The sequence below is a fragment of the Geotrypetes seraphini genome, chromosome 3 (genome assembly GCF_902459505.1).
Source record: "Geotrypetes seraphini chromosome 3, aGeoSer1.1, whole genome shotgun sequence".
In the NCBI taxonomy this organism is placed as follows: Eukaryota; Metazoa; Chordata; class Amphibia; order Gymnophiona; family Dermophiidae; genus Geotrypetes; species Geotrypetes seraphini.
In genome coordinates this window covers 153,209,655-153,237,296 of record NC_047086.1, presented here as the reverse complement: position 1 = coordinate 153,237,296, position 27,642 = coordinate 153,209,655, and the positions used below count along the sequence as shown (strand labels likewise).

Genomic DNA, 27,642 nt, shown 5'->3' with positions numbered 1-27,642 from the left:
ACAGATATTCAAGACACGCACATTTTGGTCACTATGGATCTCAAATCCCTCTATTCTAACATACCTCAGACAGCTGCTCTAGAACTCATTTCTAGAATATTTATGCAGGATATTCACCATGATCGTATTAGAGCAGATTTGCTTATTCAACTGGCTCAGTTGGTATTGAACCACAACTATTTTCAATTTGATCAACAATTCTTTCTCCAGACTCATGGCGTTGCCATGGGCACTGCTGCAGCCCCAAGCATAGCCAACTTATATGTTTCCCGGTTTGAAGAACGTTATCTGTATATAAGAAATAAAATTACATTACATTACTCATCAGCCTGGTATTCATACATTAAAGTATGGCGCAGATTTATCGACGATGTCTTCTGTATCTGGACGGGCCCTTCTGATTTGTTACCCCATTTCCTTGATTGGCTCAATTCTTTGGACCCCAATTTGAGATTTACTATGGTGTCCAATTTGAGCCAAATTTCCTTTTTGGATGTGTGGGTTTACAAGTCAGATCATACCTTAACCACTACAGTATACAGAAAACCAGTGGAGGTCAACAATTATTTAAGTTACACCAGTTGCCACCCTACTAAACTTAAACAATCATTACCCATAAGTCAGTTTCTACGTATTTGCAGGCTTTGTACTGACAATAATGAGTTTCGTATTCAAGCCCGGAAACTGTATGTTAGGTTCAAAGAGAGGGGGTACCCTTATCGTGTTCTCCACAATGCTTATAATAGAGCCCTATATTCCAACAGGGATCTGCTACTTTCCACTGTTCCAACTCAAGAAGAAACTGGCACTACTTGTATCCTAGCTTTTTCAGATCATGCTGCTTCTGTGGCTCAGAGCATTAGGAAACACTGGCACATTCTTCAGATGCACCCGATTTTTCAAGATTTCCCTCGTATAGCATATTCTCGTGCCAAAAATATAGCAGATTATTTGGTTCGTCCAAAATACACCACGATCAGGGGGACTCCTACTCGTGAGGGACAGCATTCTAAATGTAGTGACACTTGTGATATTTGTAAAACTACCATCGAAGGTAATAGGTGGCAACATCCTAGTACCAACAAATCCTACACCTTCAAATCAGTTACTACCTGCAAGTCTATGTGGGTAGTACATGTCATTATATGCCCTTGTTGTATGATATATGTGGGCCGGACTCAAAGAACTGTTAGAACTCGCTTAATAGAACACCGCTCACGGATCAATACCCAATCTATGAGCTCTCCCATGGTCCCCCATTGTATTCAACGTGGGCATGTTTTTCAAGATCTTCGGTGGTTCATCATTGAACAACTATTTGATGATTACCAGGGGGATAAACTATCCTGGCTGCAACGGAGGGAACAGTATTGGATATTTGAACTCCAAGCTTTGATCCCCAGTGGACACAATGATTATATTGAATGGCAACATACTTACTAGCAGTTGTCATTGTGGGGTCTAGCCTGTATCTTTACCTTCTTGGGAGTTTTTCAGCTTGTTTTATCTTTTGTTGGATGTTCCCTTGTGGAACTTGAGAGTCATCTGACTCTAATGACGCTTGTGTCTGCAGTTTAAATCGGAGGCATTCACATCGGTTGAGTGCCATTTTCTACCTTGCTTTCTTAGCTGTGTCGGAGGAATTGAGAGACTCAGCGCAGTCCAGTTGTTCCTGAGGAAGGGGGTGTGCACCCCCGAAACGGAGTCCCGTTGGACGAAGTTACCATCTGCTGGCTGTTTATCACACGGAGAAGCTAAGTACTTCCAGACTGTGATTTGCTTTGTTGGATTTGGACACTTGTTTTTCCTTTTGGCTCCCTGGATAAGGGGTAGAGACAAATTCAAATCATGTTACAGAGTGTGTTTTTTTGACTTATTTATATATTTTTTCACACTTTGCACTTTTGGGGTGCACTTTATTTATTCGCCTGTACGGAGAGAGCCCGGGGATGTTTCACAGTTAACACTCATATTGGGTGTAAGCCAGTGACAGCCTTTCATCTGGGAATTCCCAGTAGGTGGCTGTGCGACTGAGGGCTCTCCCGTCCTAACAAATTTCTGTTAAAGCTAGCTGATTCTTCGTTTTGTCTTTGTCTCTCCCCCTTATCCATTTTTATTCTTGGGGTTTGGGAGGTTTTTGCTTTTGTCGTGATTTTCTACCTCCCTTACTTTAGGGCTTCATTTTTGTTCTTCTGACCCAGAAATGAGGCACAGGAAAGGTACAACAGCACACCCTAGGGCCATCATAGAGAGGACCTTTAGACTGCTGAAGACACGATTGCCCCCTAACTCTGTGGGCTATTCAGCTGTATCTTATTAATATTTTTCTATTTTCTTTATTTTGACTTTTTGTACATGCATTAGCAATAATAATAATACATAAACCATATAATTTTGTACCATATATACTCAAATATAAACCGGGATTTTTGGGCCAAAATTATATTATGTATATAATGTATATTATGTATATAATATTATACCCCCTAGTATGTGCCAGGTTAGGATAAAACCTTGTATTGTAAACTTATACTGAAACGATGTATGTTTAACCTGTAACCCGTTCTGAGCTCTTTGGGGACAACAGGATAGAAAGCAAAATAAAATAATTAAACCAAAAGGTATTCTGCTGCCCCTGCAAATAAGGCTTCTAAAATAATCACATTTGTGTAGCTATTTATTATTTATTTTTATTTTAAAAATTTGTATCTTTGCTCCCTCCTATAATACTTTTTCTCGCCTGTCTCTAGATGGGATACTCAGTTCCAGTCCTGGAGGACCACAGGCAGGCCAGGTTTTCAAGATATAGTAACATAGTAAATGACGGCAGATAAAGACCCGAATGGTCCATCCAGTCTGCCCAAACATACACTCTGTATAATGTAATGATTTAATTTAAATTGTTGGGGCCAGAAACCCAGAGCTCTGCCCAGTACTGTGCATCTACTGGAGTCTTCATCAAAGATATCCACAATGAATATGAATGAGAGAGAGATTAGCCTGCACTGCCTCCTTGGTATGCATATCTTTGTTATGCATATTCATTGTGGATATCCTGAAAACCTGGCCTGCCTGTGGACCTCAAGGACCAGAATTCAGTAGTCGTGCTCTAGTGTATGCATTTTATTCCTTTCTTTTGCAGTCTTTCCTTCGCTCTTTGACTCTGCATGTTCCCTTTCAAATTCCACCCCTTCTATTCCAATCTCCATTTCTGCTACTTCCAATGGATTTTTCTCTCACCCTTTTTAAATATGACTGAGAGTAGCAAGCAATGGTCCTGGTTCTTAAAGAGCACTGGTCGCCGTACATGAAGAAGGACACGGTACTACTCAAAAGGGTCCAGAGAAGAGTGACAAAGATGGTTAAGGGGTTGGAGGAGATGCCGTACAGTGAAAGATTAGAGAAACTGGGCCTCTTCTCCCTCGAACAGAGGAGACTGAGAGGGGACAAATGTCCTGGACATGATCAAAACATTCAAGGTACTGAAGGGGATAGACTTAGTAGATAAGGACAGGTTGTTCGCCCTCTCCAAGGTAGGGAGAACAAGAGGGCACTCTCTAAAGTTGAAAGGGGATAGATTCCGTACAAACGTAAGGAAGTTCTTCTTCACCCAGAAAGTGGTAGAAAACTGGAACACTCTTACGGAGTCTGTCATAGGGGAAAACACTCTCCAGGGATTCAAGACAAAGTTAGACAAGTTCCTGCTGAACAAGAACATGCGCAGGTAGGGCTAGTCTCAGTTAGGGTGCTGGTTTTTGACTGGAGGGCCGACACGTGAGCAGACTGCTGGGCATGATGGACCACTGATCTGACCCAGCAGCGGTAATTCTTATGTTCTTATAAGCTAAGTACTTTAAGCTTTAAGAGTTCCAAAAGTTTGAATGGAAACAAAAAATTTATAGCACAAATGTACTTTTGATATGGCACTTTAAAGCACTAGTACACTTTTTACACTAGTGCACTTTCTGTCAGTTTCTGAAATGAACTGTGAGGTTTAAATAGTTCTAAGTATTAATGAATTATAAAGAATTAAATATTTAAAATAATGGAATTTCTTATAAAGTAAATAGTAAGGTAAGTTAGGAAAGTTTTCATATAAATTAATTGTAGATTGAAGACTGAAAAGTAATTGAAGAAATAAAGATTAAGGGCTCTTTTTACTAAGCTGTGATAGCGGTTTTAGCACGCGCTTAACAAGCTCAAAATTGTCGTGCACACTAGATGTTAATGCCAGTATTGAGCTGGTGTTACTTCTTGGCATGTAATATGGGGTTAGCACGTGCGGCAATGCAGCGCTTGCTAAAAACGCTAGTGCACCTTAGTAAAAGGTTAGAAATAAGGTAGGGAGGATGGGTTCAAGCCGGTGATGTTAATATGAGTATGAGAAAAGAATTGTCTTTCTCTTTGAAAGAACCCTGGATGGGTGAGAACTCAATACTCTGAGGCTTGTTCCCGTTTATATAAAAAGAAATAGAGAGAGAAAAAAGAAAAATAATCACCTTCTGTATCATTTTGGTATATATTGGTGGTTCTATATATTGCACTAGCTGATGCCCCGGTGTTGCACGGGTATTTAATTATAGCAATAACACTGTAAATGGATTCAAATAAAGATACTTTATAGTGGTGAATGAAATTATTTTTTTACAGCTTAATAAAAAGTACAATATTCAAATTATAATATGAAATATTTAACAAAATGAATACAATACAACTAACGCAAAACGTGATTATAAACAACATTTTTAATTTCACCTCCAGGAGCAAGAACATATAAATTGTTGGGTGAACCCACCCTTGAGCAAGCAACATAGAGTTGTGGGCCGAGAGAACCCCAAAACAGATCACCCCAGGTAGTGAGGGATCTGCATACCAAGTTTGGTTCAAATCGGTCAAGCCGTTTTTGAATTACAGTGAGAATGGCAGCTTTTTACATTTTTTCCATTGACATGAATGGGTGATATCTGATTTTCTGTTTGTAGCTCCGCCCACGTGTGCAGGTGGGCCGCGAGACCCCCAGAACATATCAGCCCAGGTAGTGAGAGATCTGCATACAAAGGTTCGGTCAAATCGGTCAAGCCGGATTTGAATTACAGTGAGAATGGCAGCTTTTTACATTTTTTCCATTGACATGAATGGGTGAAATCTGATTTTCTATTTGTAGCTCCGCCCATGTGTGCAGGTGGGCCGCGAGACCCCCAGAACATATCACCCCAGGTAGTGAGGGATCTGCATACCAAGTTTCGTTCAAATCGGTCAAGCCGTTTTTGAATTACTGTGAGAATGGCAGCTTTTTACATTGACATGAATGGGTGATATCTGATTTTCTGTTTGTAGCTCCGCCCACGTGTGCAGGTGGGCCGCGAGACCCCCAGAACATATCACCCCAGGTAGTGAGGGATCTGCATACCAAGTTTCGTTCAAATCGGTCAAGCCGTTTTTGAATTACTGTGAGAATGGCAGCTTTTTACATTGACATGAATGGGTGAAATCTGATTTTCTGTTTGTAGCTCCACTCACGTGTGCAGGTGGGCCGCGAGACCCCCAGAACATATCACCCCAGGTAGTGAGGGATCTGCATACCAAGTTTCGTTCAAATCGGTCAAGCAGTTTTTGAATTACAGTGAGAATGGCAGCTTTTTACATTTTTTCCATTGACATGAATGGGTGAAATCTGATGTTCTGTTTGTAGCTCCGCCCACATGTGCAGGTGGGCCGCGAGACCCCCAGAACATATCACCCCAGGTAGTGAGGGATCTGCATAACAAGGAAGGTTCAAATCGGTCAAGCCGTTTTTGAATTACTGTGAGAATGGCAGCTTTTTACATTTTTTCCATTGACATGAATGGGTGAAATCTGATGTTCTGTTTGTAGCTCCACCCACGTGTACAGGTGGGCCGCGAGACCCCCAGAACATATCACCCCAGGTAGTGAGGGATTTGCATACCAAGTTTCGTTCAAATCGGTCAAGCCGTTTTTGAATTACTGTGAGAATGGCAGCTTTTTACATTTTTTTCATTGACATGAATGGGTGAAATCTGATTTTATGTTTGTAGCTCCGCCCACGTGTGCAGGTGGGCCGCGAGACCCCCAGAACATATCATCCCAGGTAGTGAGGGATCTGCATACCAAGTTTCGTTCAAATCGGTCAAGCCGTTTTTGCGTGATCGCGGCACATACACACACACACATACATACACACATACATACCTCCGATTTTATATATATAGATTAAATTACAAGTAATTGGAAAAACCATGATAGAATTAATTATACATTTTGGTGGGTGAATGTGTGTACTACATACAGATACGAACGAATTAACGCAGAATGTAGGGGTTTTAGTGTGGTATTTAATAAAATTTGGAGCCCATTGACTAAATTTGTAAAAACATAATAATGTATTTTCATCATATCTCTTCTTTTCTTTGGTTTATTTATCTTTACACATCCAGAGGGGTGGGGGGTTTGAGGGAGGGGAATAAATATTGATAGTGATATTTGGGTAACTTTATTCTTTATTTGTATTGTACATTAGGATATATTATGATATTATTATTACATTACATTACATTAGGGATTTCTATTCCGCCATTACCTTGCGGTTCAAGGCGGATTACAAAAGATTAATAAAAACGGTGTTACAATGGGAGAACTATTGATTAGCTAGAGAGGTAAGTAGTAGATCTTTTAACATTTCACGGGTTGTTAAGGGTAAGGCGGTTTGCAAAAGAATTAAGAAGGGGGTCACAATGGAAGCTCTGTTGTTATTATTAGTGAAGTAAAGCGTAGATCAATTGTCAGTTTTAGAGTTATTAAGAGTACGTGATGTTATGGCTGCTTCAGGAATTTCTTGAAAAGTATAGTTTTTATTTCTTTTCTGAATGTCTTGTAGTCTGGGGTGGTCGTCAGAAGGATGGAAATCTGGTTGTCCAGCCTTGTGGCTTGAGTGGCTAGGAGGCCGTCGTGTAGTTTTGATCATTTTACTTCCTTGATTGGGGGAGGTATGAATGGGGAGTGCGTTTTTCTGTGTCTGGTAGTGGGTGCTTGGATGAGGCAGTTGTTCAAGTAAGATGGGCTGTCTCCGTTTAGGGTTTTAAATAACATGCAGTAGTATTTAAACTGGATTCTTTCTTGGACTGGAAGCCAATGTGAGTTGATGTAGGCTTCTGTTATATGGTCATGTTTTCTCAATGAGTAGATGAGTCTCAAAGCTGTATTTTGGATTGTTTGAAGTTGTCTAATCATAGTAACAGAGCAAGGAAGGAAGAGGATATTGCAGTAGTCCAGTAGACCTAGTATTAGGGATTGTACTATAAGTTGGAATTGTGTTCTTTCAAAGAATTTCCGGACTAGTCTCAGATTTCTCATGATTGCGAAGGATTTCTGAATTGTTTTGTTTATTTGCGGTTGCATGGTGCAGCATCTGTCTATGGTCATGCCCAGTAGTTTTATGGTGGTTTGGATGGGATAGTTGATTGCGTTGAGTTCTAAATTGGTTGTGGTTTGGACCTTGTCATTTTCAAGAAGGATGAATTTGGTTTTGTCTGGGTTGAGTTTAAGTTTGTGATCTTTCATCCAGGTTGTGACTGTTTCAAGTGTTCGGTGAAGTGTGTCTGTCATGGTAGGTTTAGAATTATATGCAGGAAAATGAAATTATTGAATGATATTTATGTTACCTGTATATACAATAGTGTAATATGTGGAATATCTTTTGCTCTTTCATTTGTATGACACTGTTTTTGATTAAAAATCAATAAAGAATTAAAAAAAAAAAAAAAGTAAAGGCTACTTTGTGTCCCAGTTTCCCAGCTGCTTTTGTCTCTTCTGCAGTTGTGTTCATCAATCAGTTTCCTTTTATCAAATTCTAGTGTGAAGCTTTGATTAATTATAGCACCATGGTATTTGGAAGCCTTCATAGAAGTAATGTTGCAATTTGGTTGTCTTTTATTTATTACTTATTTTTTAAAAAGGTAATATATAGAAATAAAACAAAGGGGTTCTTTTATTAAGGTGAGCTAACCAATTTAGCGAGCGCTAAAGATTAGTGCATGCTAAATGCTAAGGCACACATTATATTTTATGAAGCCATGTTAGGCCTTTTTTTAAAATCACCGGTCGCAGTAGTACATTTCTCCCTCCGTATTTGCAGCGATCAGGGATGAACAGTCCTGAGAATACAGAAAAAACGCGAATAAGTATCGGAGGAGAAAAGAGGGCATAAACTACAAGCAAACGAAAAGCGTGCAATCAGCTCATTTTACCTTCCTTTGCTATCCTTTGTGGCAGCCACCCACATCCATTCACACCCACTCTGTGCTCCATATTAAAACTCTCCCTCCTCAACGGTCGGGCCCTGAGGCCAAACCCACCTCCCCGCACGCGCCCCACCCATTAGGCGATGTGTGCGTTTCAAGCCTCTCTCTGAGCAGCCTCCTTCACCTTTAATTGGACAGCTGTAGATGCTCGACTGGTTCTCGGCCCAGAAGCGTACAAGGGTTCGGTGATTTTTCATCACACACTAACCCCTAAACTAGCCGAAAAACTACCGCCTGCTCAAGAGGAGGCAGTAGTGGCTAGCACGGACGGCGGTTTAGTGCACGGTATTACGCGTGTTAAACCGCTAATGCGCCTTCGTAAAAGGAGCCCTAATAATGTTGGTCAGTGATCTTAAATCAACTATCTAGGAATTTTGTCATGAGTGTGAATTATAATTAAACTTAACAAAACTGAAAATCAGAATAAGTAAGTCCATGACTGTATTAGAATTCTGGTAATTTTTCTACGAAGTTTTATTCACCTTGCCATGGATCAGGTTTATGATTTGCTGTAATTATCCCTGTCCACAGGGAAGTGTCTTCCAAAGACTTGAACTGTGAATTGGCTGCATCGTACAACTTTAACACACTGGCATTTTTCTAAGCCTTCTGTTTTGCTTCAAAATATGTATTATTTGCGGCCGTATTTTAGTTAGAACATAGAAATCAGAACTGAGACATTCCAGTCAGTATGTGTGTAGTTTCAATGGTATTTTAGAGAAGGATCTGCTGTCAGAGAATTTTTTCTGAAATGTATGTACATAAGAACATAAGAAGTGCCTCTGCTGGGTCAGACCAGAGGTCCATCATGCCCAGCAGTCCGCTCACGCGGGGGCCCACCAGGTCTAGGACCTGTATAGTAACCCTCTATCTATACCTTTCTATCCCCTTTTCCTTCAGAAAATTGTCCAAACCCTTCTTGAACTCCAATACCGTACCTTGTCCTATCACGCCATCTGGAAGCGCATTCCCGATGTCCACCACCCGTTGGGTGAAGAAGAACTTCCTAGCATTGGTTCTGAATCTGTCCCCTCTTAATTTTTCTGAATGGCCTCTCGTTCTTGTAGTTTTCGAAAGTTTGAAGAATCTGTCCCTCTCCACTTTCTCTATGCCCTTCAAGATCTTGTAAGTCTCTATCATGTCCCCTCTAAGTCTTATAGCCATACTGCAGCTCAGGACTGAGCTCTACAGCGCTCCTAGTGGCTAGACATAAAAAGTACACCAGTGTGTGATCCGGTCAGGAATCACCCTGAAGGAACTGGATTGAACAAAAGGAACTCAAAATCAAAACACAACCACAGTTGCACAAATGTTCATAATGAAAATTTACTCTTCAAAATAAAGATAAAGATGACCCAAACAAAGCAGGTAGTGCTGTTAGTAAAGTCTCAACAAAAAAAACTCCAAAAGGAACAAAAACAACTTAGATAACAGTTCAGGGTTTTCCTCTTTACACTAGTCAATATTTCTCCTGAGGACTTGCTCTCCTCAGAACTACTGTCCCTCAGGATTCTCACTGCCTGCTCTCAAGCAGGTGGTAATGCAAAAAATATATAGTTCTCTGCTCTGGTACTCTCAGAGATCACAGTTCCCAAAACAGAAGCCTCCAGCAGCTTCAAAAGCACTGCTGGGCAGTGGAGAGTGTCCAAGGTTTGCCTTTCCAAAAGCTTTACAACACAGCCTTCAAATTCCCTCCCTGGGTGTTTGCAAACCTCTCCCCAGAAAGACACTTTCAGCTTCTTAAATGCCAACCAAAAATGCAGAGTTTCAAAAACAAAGTCCAAAACAAAACTCACAGTCTTAGGCTTCTTTCTGGCACTTGGTGATTAAGCCTACTTCCATTGGTTCAGGAAATTCTCCAAACTCCTATGGCAATACTCCTTGTAGATCCATAGGAGTTTCTTCATCCGATATTGGCAGATCCAGGGAGTTGCCAGCTTCTACAACCTCCATAGGTGTACAGCTATCATCCCTGCTTGGACTGGGAGTTCATCGGGAGAGAGAGACCTCAACTTTCTCCCAAGCTTGCTCAACTGCCCTGATCTAACTGAGTCAACCTGAAACTGCACGGCTCTTGAGCTCCCCTGGTGGTGACCTGGATACAGAATACCTTGAGAATTCTTAGTTCTCCCGGCTCCCCCTGGTGGATGATCGGGAAATCACCGGGACCAAGGCCAGGACGGATCCTGCCTGGTCACAGTCTCCGCTTCTCCAGGGAAAAGAGCCCCAGTTTCTCCAATCTTTTGGCATATGAAAGATTTTCCATATCTTTTATCAAACGTGTCGCTCTCTTCTGAACCCTCTTGAGAATCGCCATATCCTTCTTTAGGTACGTCGACCAATATTGGACGCAGTACTCCAGATGTGGGCGCACCATCACCCGATACAGAGGCAGGATAACCTCTTTCGTTCTGGTTGTAATACCCCTCTTGATAATAATAATAATAATAATTTATTTCTTATATACCGCTATACCCTAAGTTCGAAGCGGTTTACAGTGAAGTCGTGTCTAGAGGGAGTACAGTGTTAACAGAAGGATACAGGATAATACAAAGTGGTTACAATAAGGTATGAAATATTAACATGAAAAAGCAGTTACAGTGTGTTTACAATGAGGTACAGGTACTGGGGTGTTTACAGGAAGGTTAACACGAAAAAACAGTTACAGTGTGTTTACAATGAGGTACTGGAGTGTTTACAGAAAGGTACAAGATTAACAAAAGACCGGTTACCGGATGTTTACAATAAGATATAGGAAAGTACAAGGAGAGCGGGTACTGGGGTGATTACAGTAAGGTTCAAGATATTGACGAGAGAACAGTTATAGGATGTTTACAATCAGATACAGGATGTTATACTAAGTTGTAGGAAGATACAATATGAACAGTTACTAGGGATCAGTGCTGTTTACAGCTAGATATATATGATAAGCGTAAGAGAGGTACAGCATAAGACGTTGGGGGAGGGGAAAAGGACTTTCGATGTGGTTTATAATTGGTAGGGGGAGAGTTTAGGTGGTGTTGAAGAGGCGGGTCTTCAGAGATTTTCTGAAGTCCACGTATGATGTGGCTTCAAGTATTGGTTTTGCTAGCCATGTGTTCAGTTGAGCTGCCTGGAAGGAAAGCATTCTGTTTAGGTACTTCTTGTAGTGGCATGATTTCAGGGATGGGTAGGTAAAGAGGTTTGTTCTGCGGGAGGTCTTTTTTGGGCAGTAGGTGAGGAATTGGGAGGCTAGGTAGGTTGGTAGCATTCCGAAGATCGCTTTGAAGCTGATGCAGGCAAACTTGAAGAGTATTCTGGATTCTACTGGTAGCCAGTGGAGTTTTTGGAGGTATGGAGAGATATGTTCCCATTTCTTGAGTCCGAAGATGAGACGGACGGCAGTGTTTTGGATTAATCTTAGCTTTTGGAGGGACTTTTTGTATGCTCCCAAGAATATGATGTTGCAGTAGTCCAGAGTACTCAAGATGGAGGCTTGTACTAGTAGACGAAAGGATGATTCATCGAATAATTTTTTGATAGTGCGAAGTTTCCATAGGGTAGAGATACATTTTTTGAACATTAGGTCAGTGTGTTTTTCTAGTGTTAGGTGTCTGTCAAGGGTAACCCCTAGTATTTTAATAGATTGATCAATTTCGTAATATTTGCCATTCATGTGGATCTTGTTATCTTTTATCTGCTCGTTGGGAGAGGCTAAGAAAAATTTGGTTTTTTCTGTGTTCAGTTTGAGTTTGTAGGCCTTCATCTAGAGTTCAATTTGGTTTAGGATATTAGATAGGTAAGTGATGAAACTCGGAGAAATATCAGATAATGGAAATATGACGGTGATATCGTCAGCATAGATGTGGAAGGTGAGATTTAAGCTCTGTAATAGGTGTCCCAATGAGATGAGGTAGATATTAAAAAGGGTTGGTGAGAGCGGGGAGCCTTGGGGGAGTCCACAGTTGTTGTTCCAGATGAGGGAGAGATTATCATCTTTGAGTACTTGATAAGACCTGAGTTCGAGAAATCCCCGGAACCAGGTAAGGGTGTTTCCTGAGATGCCTATTGACTCTAAACAGTGCAGCATGATGGAGTGGTCAACTAGGTCAAAGGCACTGCTTAGATCCAGTTGGAGGATCAAGGCGTTGGAGCCTTGACTGAGAAGGGAGTGTAGGAAGTTTAGAAGGGAGGCCATTATAGTTTCAGTGCTGAAGCCAGGTCTGAAACCAGATTGGTTGGTATGTAGTAGGTTGAATTTGTCTAAGTATTTGTTTAGGTCAGCATTTACCAGGCCTTCCATTAATTTGGCAGCCAGAGGTATATTAGCGACGGGTCTGTAGTTGGTGATGTTGTTGGTCGCTTCTTTTTTGTTCTTTTTTATAGGGTTAATAATAATTTGGCCTAGGTCTTCTGGGAATTTCCCAACGGATAGTTGTAGATTGATCCAGCTTAGAAGGTCGGTTTTAAAGCTAATGGGGGCAGATTTCATCACGTTGGGGGGGCAGGGGTCTAATTTGCAGTAAGATTTTGTATATTTGTTGTAGTACTTGATGAACGACAGCCAGTCTGTTTCCTTGAAGTTGGACCAGCTCATGTCGGCTTTAGAAGAGGAGTCAGGGTCCTGGAGGATGGTGTAGTTCCAGTGGGAGTCTTGTGAGTTTGGGAGGGCAAGTCTTGATTTAGCTATTTTTGAGTTGAAGAAATCGGCCAGGTCGTGTGCTGTGATCGTGGAATCTTCTACTGGGTTTGTGTAGGGGTGGGTGTCTGACAGGTCGTTGACAAGTTTGAATAATTTGCTACTGTTTAAGGAGGTGTTGCCTATAATGTTGGCGTAGAAGGTTTTTTTCTTTTTAGCGATGGTGTTTTTGTAGTTAGCTAGCATTTGGCGCCAGGCGTCTCTGGATTCTGGTGTTCCTAGCTTTATCCATTTCCTTTCTAATCTTCTTAATTCTCTCTTTATCCCAAAGAGTTCTGAGTCAAACCAGCCTGATAGGTTTCTAGGTCTGAACCTTCTTTTCTTCAGTGGGGCCATTTCGTTTAGGATTTGGGTGCTGGTGGAGATCCAGGAGTTCATGAAGAGGTTGGGATCCTCGTCGTGGTTGTGGATAATGTCATAGTGAGACCAGAATTCTACGGGGTTGAGTTTGCCTCTGCTTGTTTTGAATAGGGTGGGTTTGTGTTTAACTTTCCTCGTGTTTGGTGTCTGTTGCCATTCCAATTCGAAGTTGCATATTTTGTGGTCGGACCAAAGTGAGTCTGACCAGGTTTCTGATATCAATCGGATCGTAGGGTTTGTTGAATGTGAATTGGTCAGTGATACAATGTCCAGTTGGTGGCCTTTTGTGTGGGTTGATATTGGGGGGGAGTGAGGGAAGCCTAGGGAGGTTAGAAAGGACCAGCATTCGGTGGATTCTGGTAGATCTGGATTTTCTAAATGTAGGTTAAGGTCACTGCATAAGAGGTTGTAAGGGCCCGTAAGTGAGTTGGATAACAGGAATTCCTGAAATTCTTCTTTGGCTGCTGACCATTGTTTCGGTGGAATATATGTCAGAATGATAATAAGGGAGTCGACTAGCAGTTCTGATTGAAGCTTTAGAGAGAGGATTTCCAAGGTGGGGGAGGATTTAGAGCTGAGCATGGAGCCGTTTAAGTTGTCTTTGAGGATTACGGCCAGACCCCCACCCCTACCTCTTTCTCTTGCTAAGGAGAGAATTTTGAAGTTAGGGGGGAGGCATTCTTGGATGATGATGTCTTCATCTGAGAGTAGCCAAGTCTCTGTTAGTACGACGAAGTCAGGGTTGGTGTCGGTGAGCCAGTCGTGGATTAGTTGGGATTTGTTCCTCATAGATCTTATGTTTAGATAGGAACCTCTGAGGCTGGCATAGGTTAGAGGGGCAGAGGGGGGGGGGATGGGAGGGAGCTATGTTTTTTAGTACTCTGGTTTTTTTGGTATAGGGTCTGGAAGGTCTGTGGAAAGTAGTTAGGATTGGGATCTCTTGGATATCAAAGGAAGCTTCGATAAGGGTAGGGGGGGGTTTGGGCTTGAAGATCATACCTAGCATTCTATTCGCTTTCTTAAAGGCCGCTGCGCACTGCGCCGACAGCTTCATTGTCTTGTCTACTATTACCCCCAAGTCCCTTTCAATGACAGCCCTCCCATCGTGTAGCTGTATCTCGGGTTTCTGTTTCCTACGTACAAGACTTTACATTTCTCTACATTGAACTTCATCTGCCATCTCATCGCCCACTCCCCTAGTTTGTTCAGGTCCCTTTGTAAACCTTCGCAGTCCTGGTACTATTAATTTGGAGTTGGGGGGGAGAAGAAAAACACTGAAGAATTAAAAGGGGGTGTCCCCTAACCCATGCTGTAGAGCGCAGCGCTAAAACAGCTACTTTTATCAAACATATGTACACAGGAGCAGCTGCAAATGCAAACAGTGATCTCTGTGATTATGGACATGCATGCCTCGTCTGATATCCCTGTGCATTTTTTGGTTCTTCCCTAATCCTGCCCAAATCATACCCTCTTGTCATATGCATGTAGTTCAGATATTACATGAATAGATCCTAGCTTTCTAAAATTGGGGCTTCCATATATATTTGGAGGTACAGTATATGTTTAAGTTTCAATATTTACATACATAAATCACAAATGTGGCTTCTAAATAAGAATTATATTGTTGTAAGTGAGGAAAACCCTAAAAAAATGTTTGAGATTAAAGACAGAAGTAAAGTCCAGCTGAAAATTAACTCATCAGCTGTCAAAACATGCTGGTTAACAATTAACAGGGGGAGCAAATCTACCAGAAGAGAAAGATGCGAGGAGAAGGCTTCCTTGTTTACCTTTGACATGTTTCCGTGCTAGCATGCCTCTTTTTCTAATGTGTCAGAATGCCATTCAGCACCTACCGTTCCATGACACTCCTAAAGATCATAAAATGATCGTATGGGCAGAGAAAACCTTAACTGATTACAAGTAACATTTTTTCTCATCATCATTTTTTGCAGGCTCTGTAATCAAGAACTTTAAGTATAGAACTAGGAGCAAGATCTTAGAAAAAAAAAATGTGCCTAATTAGGATGCTAATCAAGAACTTGATACAGAGTTTTTTTCAGTATGAATAAAGATGGACCCTAATGCGCTGTACTCTTAGGAAAGATTTTTTTTGTCATATATCCCCAAATCAGCTTCTAGCAAAATTACACTATCTTGCAATATCTGCTACTTCAAATGTGCATGTCTAACTTTTAAGATCTTATTCGGCATTTGTCCTTTATTAATTCCTCTGTCTTGGATCTCTCCAAAATTTGGACAGGTTGAACTATGCATAAATGTAATTTCCCTCTCTAAAATGCATAGTTTCCACTAGTAAATTGGGGAAGTTCTTTTCCTTCAATTTAATTGAATTATGGAATAATATTCCTCTGTGGCTCAGAGAACTGGATTCCATTCAAATCTTCCATAAACATCGCTAAAAACTTGGTTATTTACCAAATTGTAAACCTTGTTTTTTCTGTTTTTTTCTCTTTACATCAAATGCTGTAAACTGAATCGAGCTTTATTCTTATAAAGATGACACATCTATAAATTTAAGGTTCAGTTTAATTAGTTTAGTTTAATCAGGCATTTATTTTAAATTTCTTATACAGGGAAAAGGGACAAGATTTGATATAATACATTTCTGTGGCTACAATCAAAGTGGGTTACATATTATATACAGGTACTTATTTTATACCTGGGAAAATGGAAGCTTAAATGACTTGCTCAGAGCCACAAGAAGCTGCAGTGGGAATTGAACCCAATTCCCCAGCCACTGCACTAACCATTAGGCCAAGAGTCAGCTTTCTATGCAGGACCGGTTGCCTCCCCATCCTGTTCTAAGTGCACTCAGGGCCCCAATACGTTTTCCCATGCTCTTTGGCAGTGTTCATTAATCCAGTCCTTCTGGACTGATATTTTTCAACATTTGGGCATCTAGTGGGGTTGTCAGGTGAATGGGTCCCCGGTGGGAGCTCTGTTTGGTAGGGCTTCTTCTTGTGGAGTATTTGGCCTGGGAAAACACCTGCTCTTTCAAAAAGCCTGTATGTTGGGTCATAAATACATTTTACAGCATTGAGTACTAACCGAGCCTCCCAGTTTTTAGCATTGGCACAATCCCATTTGAGGTATGGGAGGCTCGGTGAACATAAGAACATAAGCAGTGCCTCTGCTGGGTCAGACCAGGGGTCCATCTTGCCCAGCAGTCCGCTCACGCGGCGGCCCATCAGGTCCAGGACCTGTATAGTAATCCTCTATCTATACCTTTCTATCCCCTTTTCCTTCAGGAAATCTTAAAAAACCCTCTTGAACCCCAATACCATACTCTGTCTTATCACACCCTCTGTGTAGATCCATATCTTTACTCTCTTCCTCCTAGAGCTCATAGCCTGGTACATCGAGTCAACCAGGTGAGGTGGGAGGAAGGGGATTTGGTTTTTGCTCTTTATCTACATTTGGAAGGACTGCCATGAGACTGGAAACTATATTGGTGATGGGACTGTAAGAATATTAGTTTCCATTTGATGTATTTACTCCCTGTATCCATACTTGCTCTGTATTTTCTTGTTGATTTGCATTTTGTTCTTTGGCTTTCCTTCAATGAAAATCGTTTGAAACATAACAAAAACAAAAATTTTATTTTTCTGGTTTTGACCAAATTTATTTAGAAAATTTATTTTAGGACATTCACTTTTAAAGGAATTGCACAAATTGTTTTTAATTAATAAAGAAATAAATCCCATCTCACGAGGTGACAGGTACAGGCTGCACCATTTCGATTGCATCTGGTGATTACCCTTATGTTGCCTGTATCCCACCAGCTATGTGGCCTGAGACATTGTTTAAGTGAAGTCTTATCAATGATTTGTCTTCTTCCAGGGATGATAACTCTGGCACTCTCATTATTGCCATGCTCACAAGAACAACAAATCAACAAATGACAAAATACAATTTTAATTGGCAGTAAAATTTGGCCACAGTTTTATTTCAACTATATAACAATAATAATCATAGAAACATGATGGCAGATAAAGGCCAAATGGCCCATCTAGGCCGCAGTGACCATTATCTCTTCCTCTCTTTAAGAAGTCCCATGTGCCTATCCCACACTTTCTTGAATTCAGACACAGTCTCTGTCTCCACCACCTCTTCCGGGAGGCTGTTCCAAACAAAATTGATTTTTAACCATCACTTTCTGTTGCATCTTAACTCCCCTTTCCTCTGACTGCTAGTCAGTGACGACCTAGCTGTCATGCCATTCTTAAATACATAACAATATATAACAACAATAACAGTGTTCAAAGAGTTTTGCGGTGAAGCCAAGTCCTCACCCCACTTGTGGCAGTATTGCACATGGGCAGATCACTATCCCCATCCTTTAGTAACTATATTCCCCTCCTCCTAACTTAATTGACCACCAGGAATCAAGCCTTTCTTTCTTCTGCCACTCCGACTGCCTCCATTCCCCCAATAACGAAATCCAATAGCCTAATAACATTCCCCAAGTCCCATTATCCTCATCCACAACCATGTTAAAGAAAAGACAAGGCAATAAGAGAGGGTACCCCTCTGTCACCACACTCCCTCATGCTATTGCTTCAACCACCCAGACAGTCTTAACCCCCCCCAAAAAAAAAAAAAAAAAAAATCCTGTCCTCACAATCCTTTTCTCCACTGATCTCATAGCTTCCAACAGTTCTTGCTTGTAGCCTAACCTCTTGACTTCACTCCTTCCCATTACAAACTGCACAGCCCCTCCTCATACCTTAAACTGCCTTTAGCTGTGTCCACAAACCACCATTCCCTGACACTTAAACTGTGACCAGATAGCAGCATGACCAGAGTTTTCAGCCCACAGGTTATTTCTTTGGGCACCCTTTCTTGCTAGAAACTCCTTAGTTAAAGCGATCAATGCATCTATTTAGCCCAGTGGTCTCAAACTCAAACCCTTTGCAGGGCCACATTTTGGATTTGTCGGTACTTGGAGGGCCTCAGAAAAAATAGTTAATGTCTTATTAAAGAAATGACAATTTTGCATGAGGTAAAACTCTTTATAGTTCATAAATCTTTCCTTTTGGCTCAGTCTTAATAATAATATTGTAATTTATAGCTAAAGAGACATATGATCAAGAAACTGTTTTATTTTATTTCTGTGATTATGATAAACATACCGAGGGCCTCAAAATAGTACCTGGCGGGCCGCATGTGGCCCCCGGGCCGCGAGTTTGAGACCACCGATTTAGCCAATTTTAAATCATGATTAGTCGATTATTATGTGCCATTGAGTCTTAGTAACTACAATGTGTTTGGTTGTTGCTAATGTGGTGTTCATCGCTGTTGCTACTGAGTCGATCTATTGATTCATGCAACAAATTATAGTCAGTTGAAGACTGGATTTCCATGTTATATTGATAATAATGAGATATAAATACAAATTTAAAATAAAGCTGGCAGTGAATCACAGGGATTCAAGCACATAGATATAAATAAATTCGGGACCAGCATGACAAAAGAAAACATGGATAGGAAGAAAGAAATGTACAGTATATATACTGCTCAGAAAAAAGGGGGGCTGTCATGGGGATTGCCTTGAAGATGTGTAGTGTGTTGTGTCTGGAAGGGAAAACTAGTATGCTGGATGTGGGGTAAGGACATGAGATATAATAGTGTATGATAGAATGTGTGATATTATAAAAACACATACAGTATATACATTTCTTTCTTCACTCTAATCCTGATTTTTTTCCACTTTTTGACTCTACCTTTTTCTCTCTTTTCACCACATTACTTTATCTGTTTTCATTTATCATTGAATTTTTGTTTTTTTTGTCCACTCCCGGCCCCTGTATTTATGTTTTCAGTCCCGTTTCATGATGTCTTACCACAGTGCCAATTCATTCCATTTTCCCACAGCGTCCTTCATTACTCACCCTACATATCACTAGGGTAGCTTCATTTTGCCTTAGACCCTCTTCCCAAAGTAATTTTTTTTTGTGTGTCTTACCCCCCTCTTTTACAAAAGTGCGCTATCCTATGGACGCGTTAGCGTTAGCGCACATGCTGATTTAGCGCACGCTAAATACATGCTAAAACGCATAGCATGCCTTTGTAAAAGAGGGCCTTAGTTTTTTCTCATCTCTGATTCTGTTAAAGGTTTATACCACATCAGTAACAGCCTTTCTGTTATCCTTTAGTTTTCTTCTTCCAGTCGATTTTTATCATAGTTTTCTATACTGCTATAGCTTTTTCAGTTACTTCTGGTATTTATAACTATGGCACCTGAACTCACTTTGAATTTTACAGGCCATCAAGGATTGCAAGAAGCTCTAACTTATTTATTTATCCTAAACCAAATGGAGTCAGATATAAGACCTTTTCTGAAAGGACCTTAGCATTCCAGGCAGGCAGATTACAATGTTGGCTCGGTGAATGCATCCATCAAGCCATGTCTTATTGCTCTTTTCGTAAATTAGTAAAATCTGCTTTGTTTGATAAATTTATTACTTAATTAGATTTTTAAGATTGTAATTTTTAATCTTTTACTCTGTTTTTACCTCATTATATGTATATGTTTCGCTGATTGTTCAGTCTCTTATGATGTAAACCGCCTAGAACTCTTGGGCAATGGTGGTATAGAAAAATAAATTTATTATTATTATTATTATTAGGTTTTCAAATCGGTGCTTCCTTTGACTCGTTATGGTTTAGGTTTGAGTTTTTAAACATATGTGTTCTATACGTGCTGCTTTTATTTATATTTAAAATAATATGATTTTTTAATTCCATATTCATTATGGTTTTTAAATTGGTTCTCCAATTCTTTTTATCACAATTTTTTATCCAATCTTTTACCAGATAAATTATGTTATTTAGGCCCTCTTTTACAAAGGCGCGCTAAGCATTTTAGCGCGGATTTAACGCATGCTAAATCAATGCATGCACTAACTGCTAACACGTCCATAGGATAACATGCACACGTTAGCATTTAGCGCACCTTTGTAAAAGAGGGGGTTAGTCTATTATATTCCTTTTCAATTACCTCTTCCATTTTAAGGTTTTATCTCCAATTCTGCTAGCATCCACATTTGCCCTAGTTTAACCTCCAACCTTAGGTATGTATTCATCGCTACACTCAGAGCACTGATTATTCATCCCATTCACTCTTTTTCCATTGATTCCATTTCCTTCAACCAGATACTTATCCACTATTATGAGCACTGACACTCCATGCTTTTCTGATTGTATTAAAAACACATCTTTCGGTTAGCATTTTTCAGTGTACCGATGATACACATCCTGTGGTCACTTGACATCACATTTACACCCTCACGTCACTCGCTCATTTTTTATTCATTATTCTCTACACATTTCACTTTTCATACTCACTGTATTGTTTTTCATCCACATTCACTCATTTTGCTCATATTGTTTTCATCCCCTTTCACTCATTCATCTTATAATTTTTCCACAACATCTCTCTAAAAAGATCTATGTTCAATCTTTGCACCCCTGAGGAAGATGGTTAAGTTGAAACACAGCCCGTGTTGGGTCCGTACTTTTCAAGCTAATATGGATACTGTTGATTGCATAGACATCTGCATCTTTGTGTAATACAATAAATCACATCAAGAAAACTTAACAGATCAGCTCTACTGCATCATGAACATCAGCTCCGCAGTTTTCTCTTTTTGCTCCTTGGTTGCACCATTTCACTGCAGACCAGTTAGATTGCTTTTTTGTTTGTGAGCCATAGCTGGTCACCGCTGATTTTCATTGTCTGGCCAGCTAAGGCACGTTAATTTTAGCCATCCAGCCAATGAAAATTGGCTTGGCCAACTAAGTGGGAACTGCCAGACTTTGCTCTGAATATTCAATGCCAGCATTCAATGTAGACCTTGGGATTGAATATCTGGGATCGTTGCTGTTTGTGGGAGGCAGTCGGCCCACTGTAATAACAATAACAACTTATATACCGCAGTACCGTGAAGTCGTGTGCGGTTTACAAAAGATTAAAAAAACAATTGAATAAGAAATAGAAATAAAATGATTAAAATAACATTATACAAATCTAAATAGATTACTAAGCTTACAATTATCCATACAAGCTAATTACCCAGATATTTCAAGCACAAATGTGTCTTTCCACATATGAATTAGAAAGCTTGATCAGATGTTCCAGGTCCTTACCTCAAAATGCTGCTTGGTATGATAAAAGACATTGATGATGTTTTTTAAATTTACATCCAATTTACATTCAAAAGTCATAATCAACATCAACATCTTCTCTCATATCAAGCAGCATTTCGGGGTAAAGACCTGGAACAATTATTTATGCTTGCTAATACTTATGGGGGAATTCAGGAGATACCTAAAAACATATCTTTTCCTGAAGTACTTAGGCAGCTGATTTGTGCAATCTTTCCCACAATAACTGATCTCTAGAGCCGCTATTCACTAGTTTAAACCAGCCAGTTTTACTCAATTTGTAGCATTTTTAATCATTGTAAACCGCATAGAACTTCACGGTCCTGCGGTATATAAACTGTTTATTATTATTATAATCCTTTAGCAGACAGAAAACCAAAATTCAAATGTAAGTTCCTCCTATATTTATTGGCTGCAAAAGAAAAGAGCTCGGTCATATATTTAGGGGTTAAACCAAACAACACCCTGAAACAGAAACAACCAAACTTGAACTTCACCCACGCCTCCACCGGCAACCAATGCAGTTTCCGGTAAGAAGGTATCATATGGTCGAACTTCTTCAACCCCAAAATCAATCTGACCGCCGCATTCTGAACCATGCCCAGTCGCTGCATATTCCTCTGAGAAACTGCCAAATAGGCAATATTACAGTAGTCAAGCTGACTAAGTATAAGATACTGTACCAAAATTCTGAATGATGAAACATCAAAATAAGCCATAATAGATCGAAGCTGTATGTGCTGTTGGAATGCACGTTTAAGTAGTGGATTTTCTAATGTTCTATATAGTTCCATTTGCATTTACAAATTTGCTCTTTACATATGCAAATCTAGCTTAAACCTTCTAAAATTATCGTCTTAATCTGTCGCTGCTCAGGACTCATGCAAGGTAATTTTGTAAATCAGATTTTAATATAAAATGCTGATTTACATATGTAAATGACTTTTTCCAAAATTAGGTCAAGCCTAAAGCAAAATCTTAATTCAAGAAATTAAAAAAAATGTGTCCTGAAATGAAAGTCTAGAAAATCATAGCTGGCTCATTTTTTTTTTTTACAATGGGCATGCTGAAGGGAGGAGTTTGGCCAGACCATAGGCAGCCTTGCAATGTAAGTACATATTTTATAAAATACATATGTACACAAATACATATTAAAATTCACACCTGCCCTTGAGCAGACATAATGCCCATACCCTGAATGTAGGTGCTAATGCTGTCAGATTTGGGCTAGTATTTTATAGAATCACATAGATGGCTATAGGACTATAAAGTAATATGTCTTCCTGTTATAAAAATAGGGGTCATGGCTTTGATACACTGCCTTTCTGTGACAAAATGAAAGTGGTTTACAAATATTATTTGCAGGTACTTTGTGTCCCTAATGGACACATGATCTAGGACACATGTGGAGGGTTAAGTGACTTACCCAGGGTTACAAGGAGCTGTAGTAGAAGATGAACCTGGTCTCAGTTCTCCCACTGCACTAACCACTAGGGCTACTTTTCCACTCCTTAACAGAGGAGGAGAGAGAGAGAGTGAGTTTATGAGTGTGTGTGTGTGAGTGTGTGTGTGTGAGAGAGAGAGCGAGAGAGAGAATATGTGTATGTGTGCATGTGTCATGATAAGGACAATGTGAGTATGTGTGAAAGTGTGTGTGTGTGTGAGTGTGTGAGTTTATGAGTGTATATGAGAAAGAGATAGAGAATATGTGTATGATATGTGCATATGGGTTCATAGACAACCCTGTGAAAGACAAAGGCGCGCGCCGACAACTGAGCGCAAGCCAGAGGCGCGCGCCGAAAAAAATTACAGTTTTTAGGGGCTCCGACGGGGGGTTTTGTTGGGGAGCCCCCCCAGTTTACTTAATAGAGATTGCGCCGGCGTTGGGGGGGGTTTGGGGGTTGTAACCCTCCACATTTTACTGTAAACTTAACTTTTTCCCTAAAAACAGGGAAAAAGTGAAGTTTTCAGTAAAATGTGGGGGGTTACAACCCCCCAAACCTCCCACAACGCCCCCACAACGCGGCGCGATCTCTATTAAGTAAAGTGGGGGGATTCCCTCCCCCACGCCCCCCCGTCGGAGCCCTAAAAACAGTAATTTTCTGCGGCGCGTGCCTCCACGCTGTGCTCAACTGTCTGTGCGCGCCTTTGTCCCGGCGCACTTTTGACCTGACACCGTGCATATGTGTGTCTATGAGAGAGACAATGTATGTGTGAAAGAGAGAAAGAGTGTGTGTGTGTGTGTGCGTGTGTGTGAGAGAGAGAGAGACTAATATGTGTTTTGTTTGAACATAGTTTCTATAGTGCTGGTACACTGGAATAAATGCACACATTAATTACTTTGGAGGTCAATATTCAGTTGATGGTGGTGAGTGTCTTGCTCACTGCCAAAGGAGTTATTCCTGGATATTCTAAGCTGGGCCCTGTCTGGGCTGTGGCTTGAATATCTCGTTAAGTGGCTAGGGGTTACCACATGCGGTCCCATTTATGTGCCAAATCTGGCCACTTAAGGGCTGAATATGAGCCTTAAGTGGCCAAGTGCTAACTCTGCCCCCTGGAATGCCCCCAACACAGCCAGCTTTGAGTTAAGTGCTAACTGTGAATTTCAGCAGCTAAATGCCGTTGAAAATTAGCAGCTAGCCCTAACCAAGTGACTTAACCAGTCAGCAGCAGACCAAATCACTTTGAATATCAGTCAGATTAGCTTCTATTAATGATATATTTTTATATATTACAGGGAGGTTTCACTCGGAAATATTCTCTTAGTTCAAAAACAGGCACGCTCCTCCCTGAGTTCCCCAGTGCTCAACACCTGGTGCTTCAAGGATGCCTCTCTAAAGAGAAGGTACTGTATAACAGGAAAATGTCCAGGAATGTGTCTCCATGTCTCAGCCTTCGAAGGGTCATACTGTTGGCATTTCAAAGACAGGTTTCATACTATCAACTGACTGATTTATGGAAAATATGAACTTTTGCTAATGCTCATCAACTCTCTCGCTAGTGGAAAGATGGTTGAATAATTCACCTATTAACACACCTAGCATTTACTTCATCAATTATATGTTAGTGGGACAGAAAACAGCTACATTGTTAAAATCTAAGGACCCTTTTACTAATGTGGAATAAAACTTTACAGTTACCGTGCATTAGATGCAAAACTTAACGGGGCAATTCTAGTGTTCAAATAGTTTATTGTTTTTTTTCAGTTCAAAGATTTTTATTGATTTTAATAAAATACAAATGTAATACAAATATAAATGTTAACAAGGCAAGATACAGACAAGTTGTACAAAGCAAAGAATCATAAAATATTATCTATGCAAAACAACAATCTGACTCCTGCCTATCTAAAAAGAGAGCGTCAGCACAACCCGCAGCCATAACCATATACAATATCCAAAGCACAGAAGAAGTTATATCCTCGTATAAATATGAATAGCGAGCCATGATATAATGCATAAGTTCTGTTGTAGATATCTATATCCTAGCACAATAACTGAATTCCATCAGTCTATATTGCAATAAGAGTTGACCGGACTCCAGATTTTGATAAATAAGCTCATAGGAGTTTATTGGTTTTAATAATAAAAAAAGAAAGAAAGAAAAAGAAAAAAAATACAAACATAACAGAAACATAAAATACAGAAATGTTAATAGGACATGTTACAGACAAGCTGTATTAAAAACCTCAACATCTGTATAAATAACAGTATTCTGACCATAATACAACTGGCGGCAATTCTATAACTGGGCAGCTGGTAGGAGCCAGTTCTGATTGGAAATAAGTTAGATGTGCACATATATGCCAAGACAAGACCTTCACACTAATTATTGCTTTAATCAATAAAACATTAAATATAGCCTTTGTGTGTTATCGTAGTATAGCCGATGAGCAGCTTTGGACAGTTAGTTCAAGTACTTTGTTACACCTCTTTCCCTGATGAAGTGAATGAAACAGGGCTCGTGTCAGAAGAGGTAGTGCTGCAAGCTAAGCTAAGCCTAGTATTTTTATTATGATAAATAAGATATAGAAAAATTATAGTTAAGCAAAAAATTATAAGATTAATTGCTTACCCTACTAGGATCAATGAGGATTGCAGTCGGATTTGGTTATGCTGCCCAATGGACAGTCTAAAGATCCTTGTACCTTGATAATTTAGTCCTTGTCACGAAGGCTATATTTCATATGTTTTACACATATGTCATACACACAAAATATGAGGGAACTTCTTTTTTCTAAGGTGATAAATTTATATATCACATATGTCAGCAATAGAGCCAGTGGCATAGCAAGGGAGGCTGGCACCCACAGCGGTGGCACCCAGCATCACCACGCTTTGTGCCCCCACTTCTTCAGTATCTCTTGAAATGCTCACCAGAGCGAGCGGCATCTTCCACCTGCTGCTCGTGCCAGCCTCAGCTCCCTTCTGACGTCACGTCCTGGTCCTGCGACCAGGAAGTAATGTCAGAAAGGAGCAGAGGCCGGCGCAAACAGCAAGTGGAAGATGCTGTTCACACTGGCAAACATTTAAAGAGGTATGAAAGAGGAGGAGAAGTGCTGGCATTGGCACCTTCTGTGAAAACGGTACCTGGGGCGGTCCATCCCCCACCCCCTTACTACATCAATGCATAGAGCTACTGTGTCTGTGCCCAAATGTTAGAAATAGGTGTATGAGCTACTATATTCTATAGGTTACAAGTGTGTCATTCTTGCCCATGTGCTGCCCAGAGTCCACCTATGTGCATGATCATCTGTTAAATACACACTATGTAAGATACACATGTATTTGTAGAATAGCACTTAGGTGGAATCGTGTATTGATTCTACTTTCTGGTGGTTTACGTATACATTGTGCTAATGAATTACATATGAAATCACCACAAAACTGTTAGACTTTATATTGTTACATGCTGGGAATTTTAAGTGGAAAAGATTTCTGGTGGAATATTTGTTGGAGGCACTCTGGTATAGGATGACCTCTTAAGATTGGTTATAATATGTTTAATTCACTTGTTGTAAGAATTCAAAAATGAATAAAAAAAAAAAAAAAAAGGCAGTGATGCCTAATGTAAACTTCTTGTAGATGTTCTGATTTCCGTAGTTCATATATGAGTCTTACTCCTGCATTTTGAGCTAGTTGTAGATGTGATAGCAATGTTTTAGAGCAAAGAACTAGTGTTACATTACAGTAGTCTAGTCAGGATAGGATTAGGGATTGCACTACAGTTCAGAATGCCTGTTTCGAGGTATTCTCTGATGGATCATAGCTTTCTCATCATAAAGAAAGATTGTTTTATTATTTATTGTACATGGCTTTTCATGAATAGGTAGTTATCGATTTCTACTCCTACGATTCAGAATTGTAGTTCTAAGTCTGTGTCGTCTACTTGGAGTGTAGTTTGGGTCGACTGAGGATCCTAGCCAAATGAATTTGGTTTTGTTCTTATTTAGTTTGAGGCAGTGGGTTGAAGTCCAGTTTTCTAGGATGTGGACACAATTTTTAGCAGTAGTGAGGGTGTTGACTAATGTATCTATTACAGGTAGTATGATTGTTATGTTGTCCACATAGATGAAATGTTTTATTCGTGGCTCCCAAGAATTACAATTCACAGATGGTGAAAGTAGGGATCCTTGAGGGACCCTGCTAGAAGGGAGCCAGTTATAAGAAAGTTCACCATCTTTAGGTACTGCATAGTGTTGAATAATTAAGAAGACTCAGAACCAGGAGAGGACTGGGCCACTAAATCCAAAATCATTGAGGACCTCAAACATTTGCTCAAAGTCTACAAGGTCAAATGTGCTACTCAGGTCAAATTGGATTATGATTGCACTGTGACCCTTGCATAATATTTCTTTGCCATATGTCATCTTAGTGCTGTGTTTTGTCCTGAATCCTGATTGTGAAGAGTGGAGGATATTGAAGCTTTGTAAGTAGCATTCGAATTGTTCTGTGACATATCCTTCCATCATTTTTATAAATAGGGGGATGGAAGCTACTGGCCGATAATTGATCACATCAGAGGGGCTAAGTTTTGGATTCTTGGAAATGGGCCTCAAGATAATTCCTCCATCTGATTTAGGGAAAAGCCAGTTTTTAG

General features: G+C 40.2%; 1 protein-coding gene across 1 annotated transcript in view; it reads left to right on the top strand.

Moving 5' to 3' along the window:
* RFX6 (regulatory factor X6) overlaps window positions 1-27,642 on the top strand; it is a 117,425-nt gene that overhangs the window by 33,561 nt on the left and 56,222 nt on the right. The window contains 1 exon segment of the mRNA XM_033937575.1: window positions 24,281-24,388. Coding sequence (XP_033793466.1) covers window positions 24,281-24,388 — 108 coding nt within the window.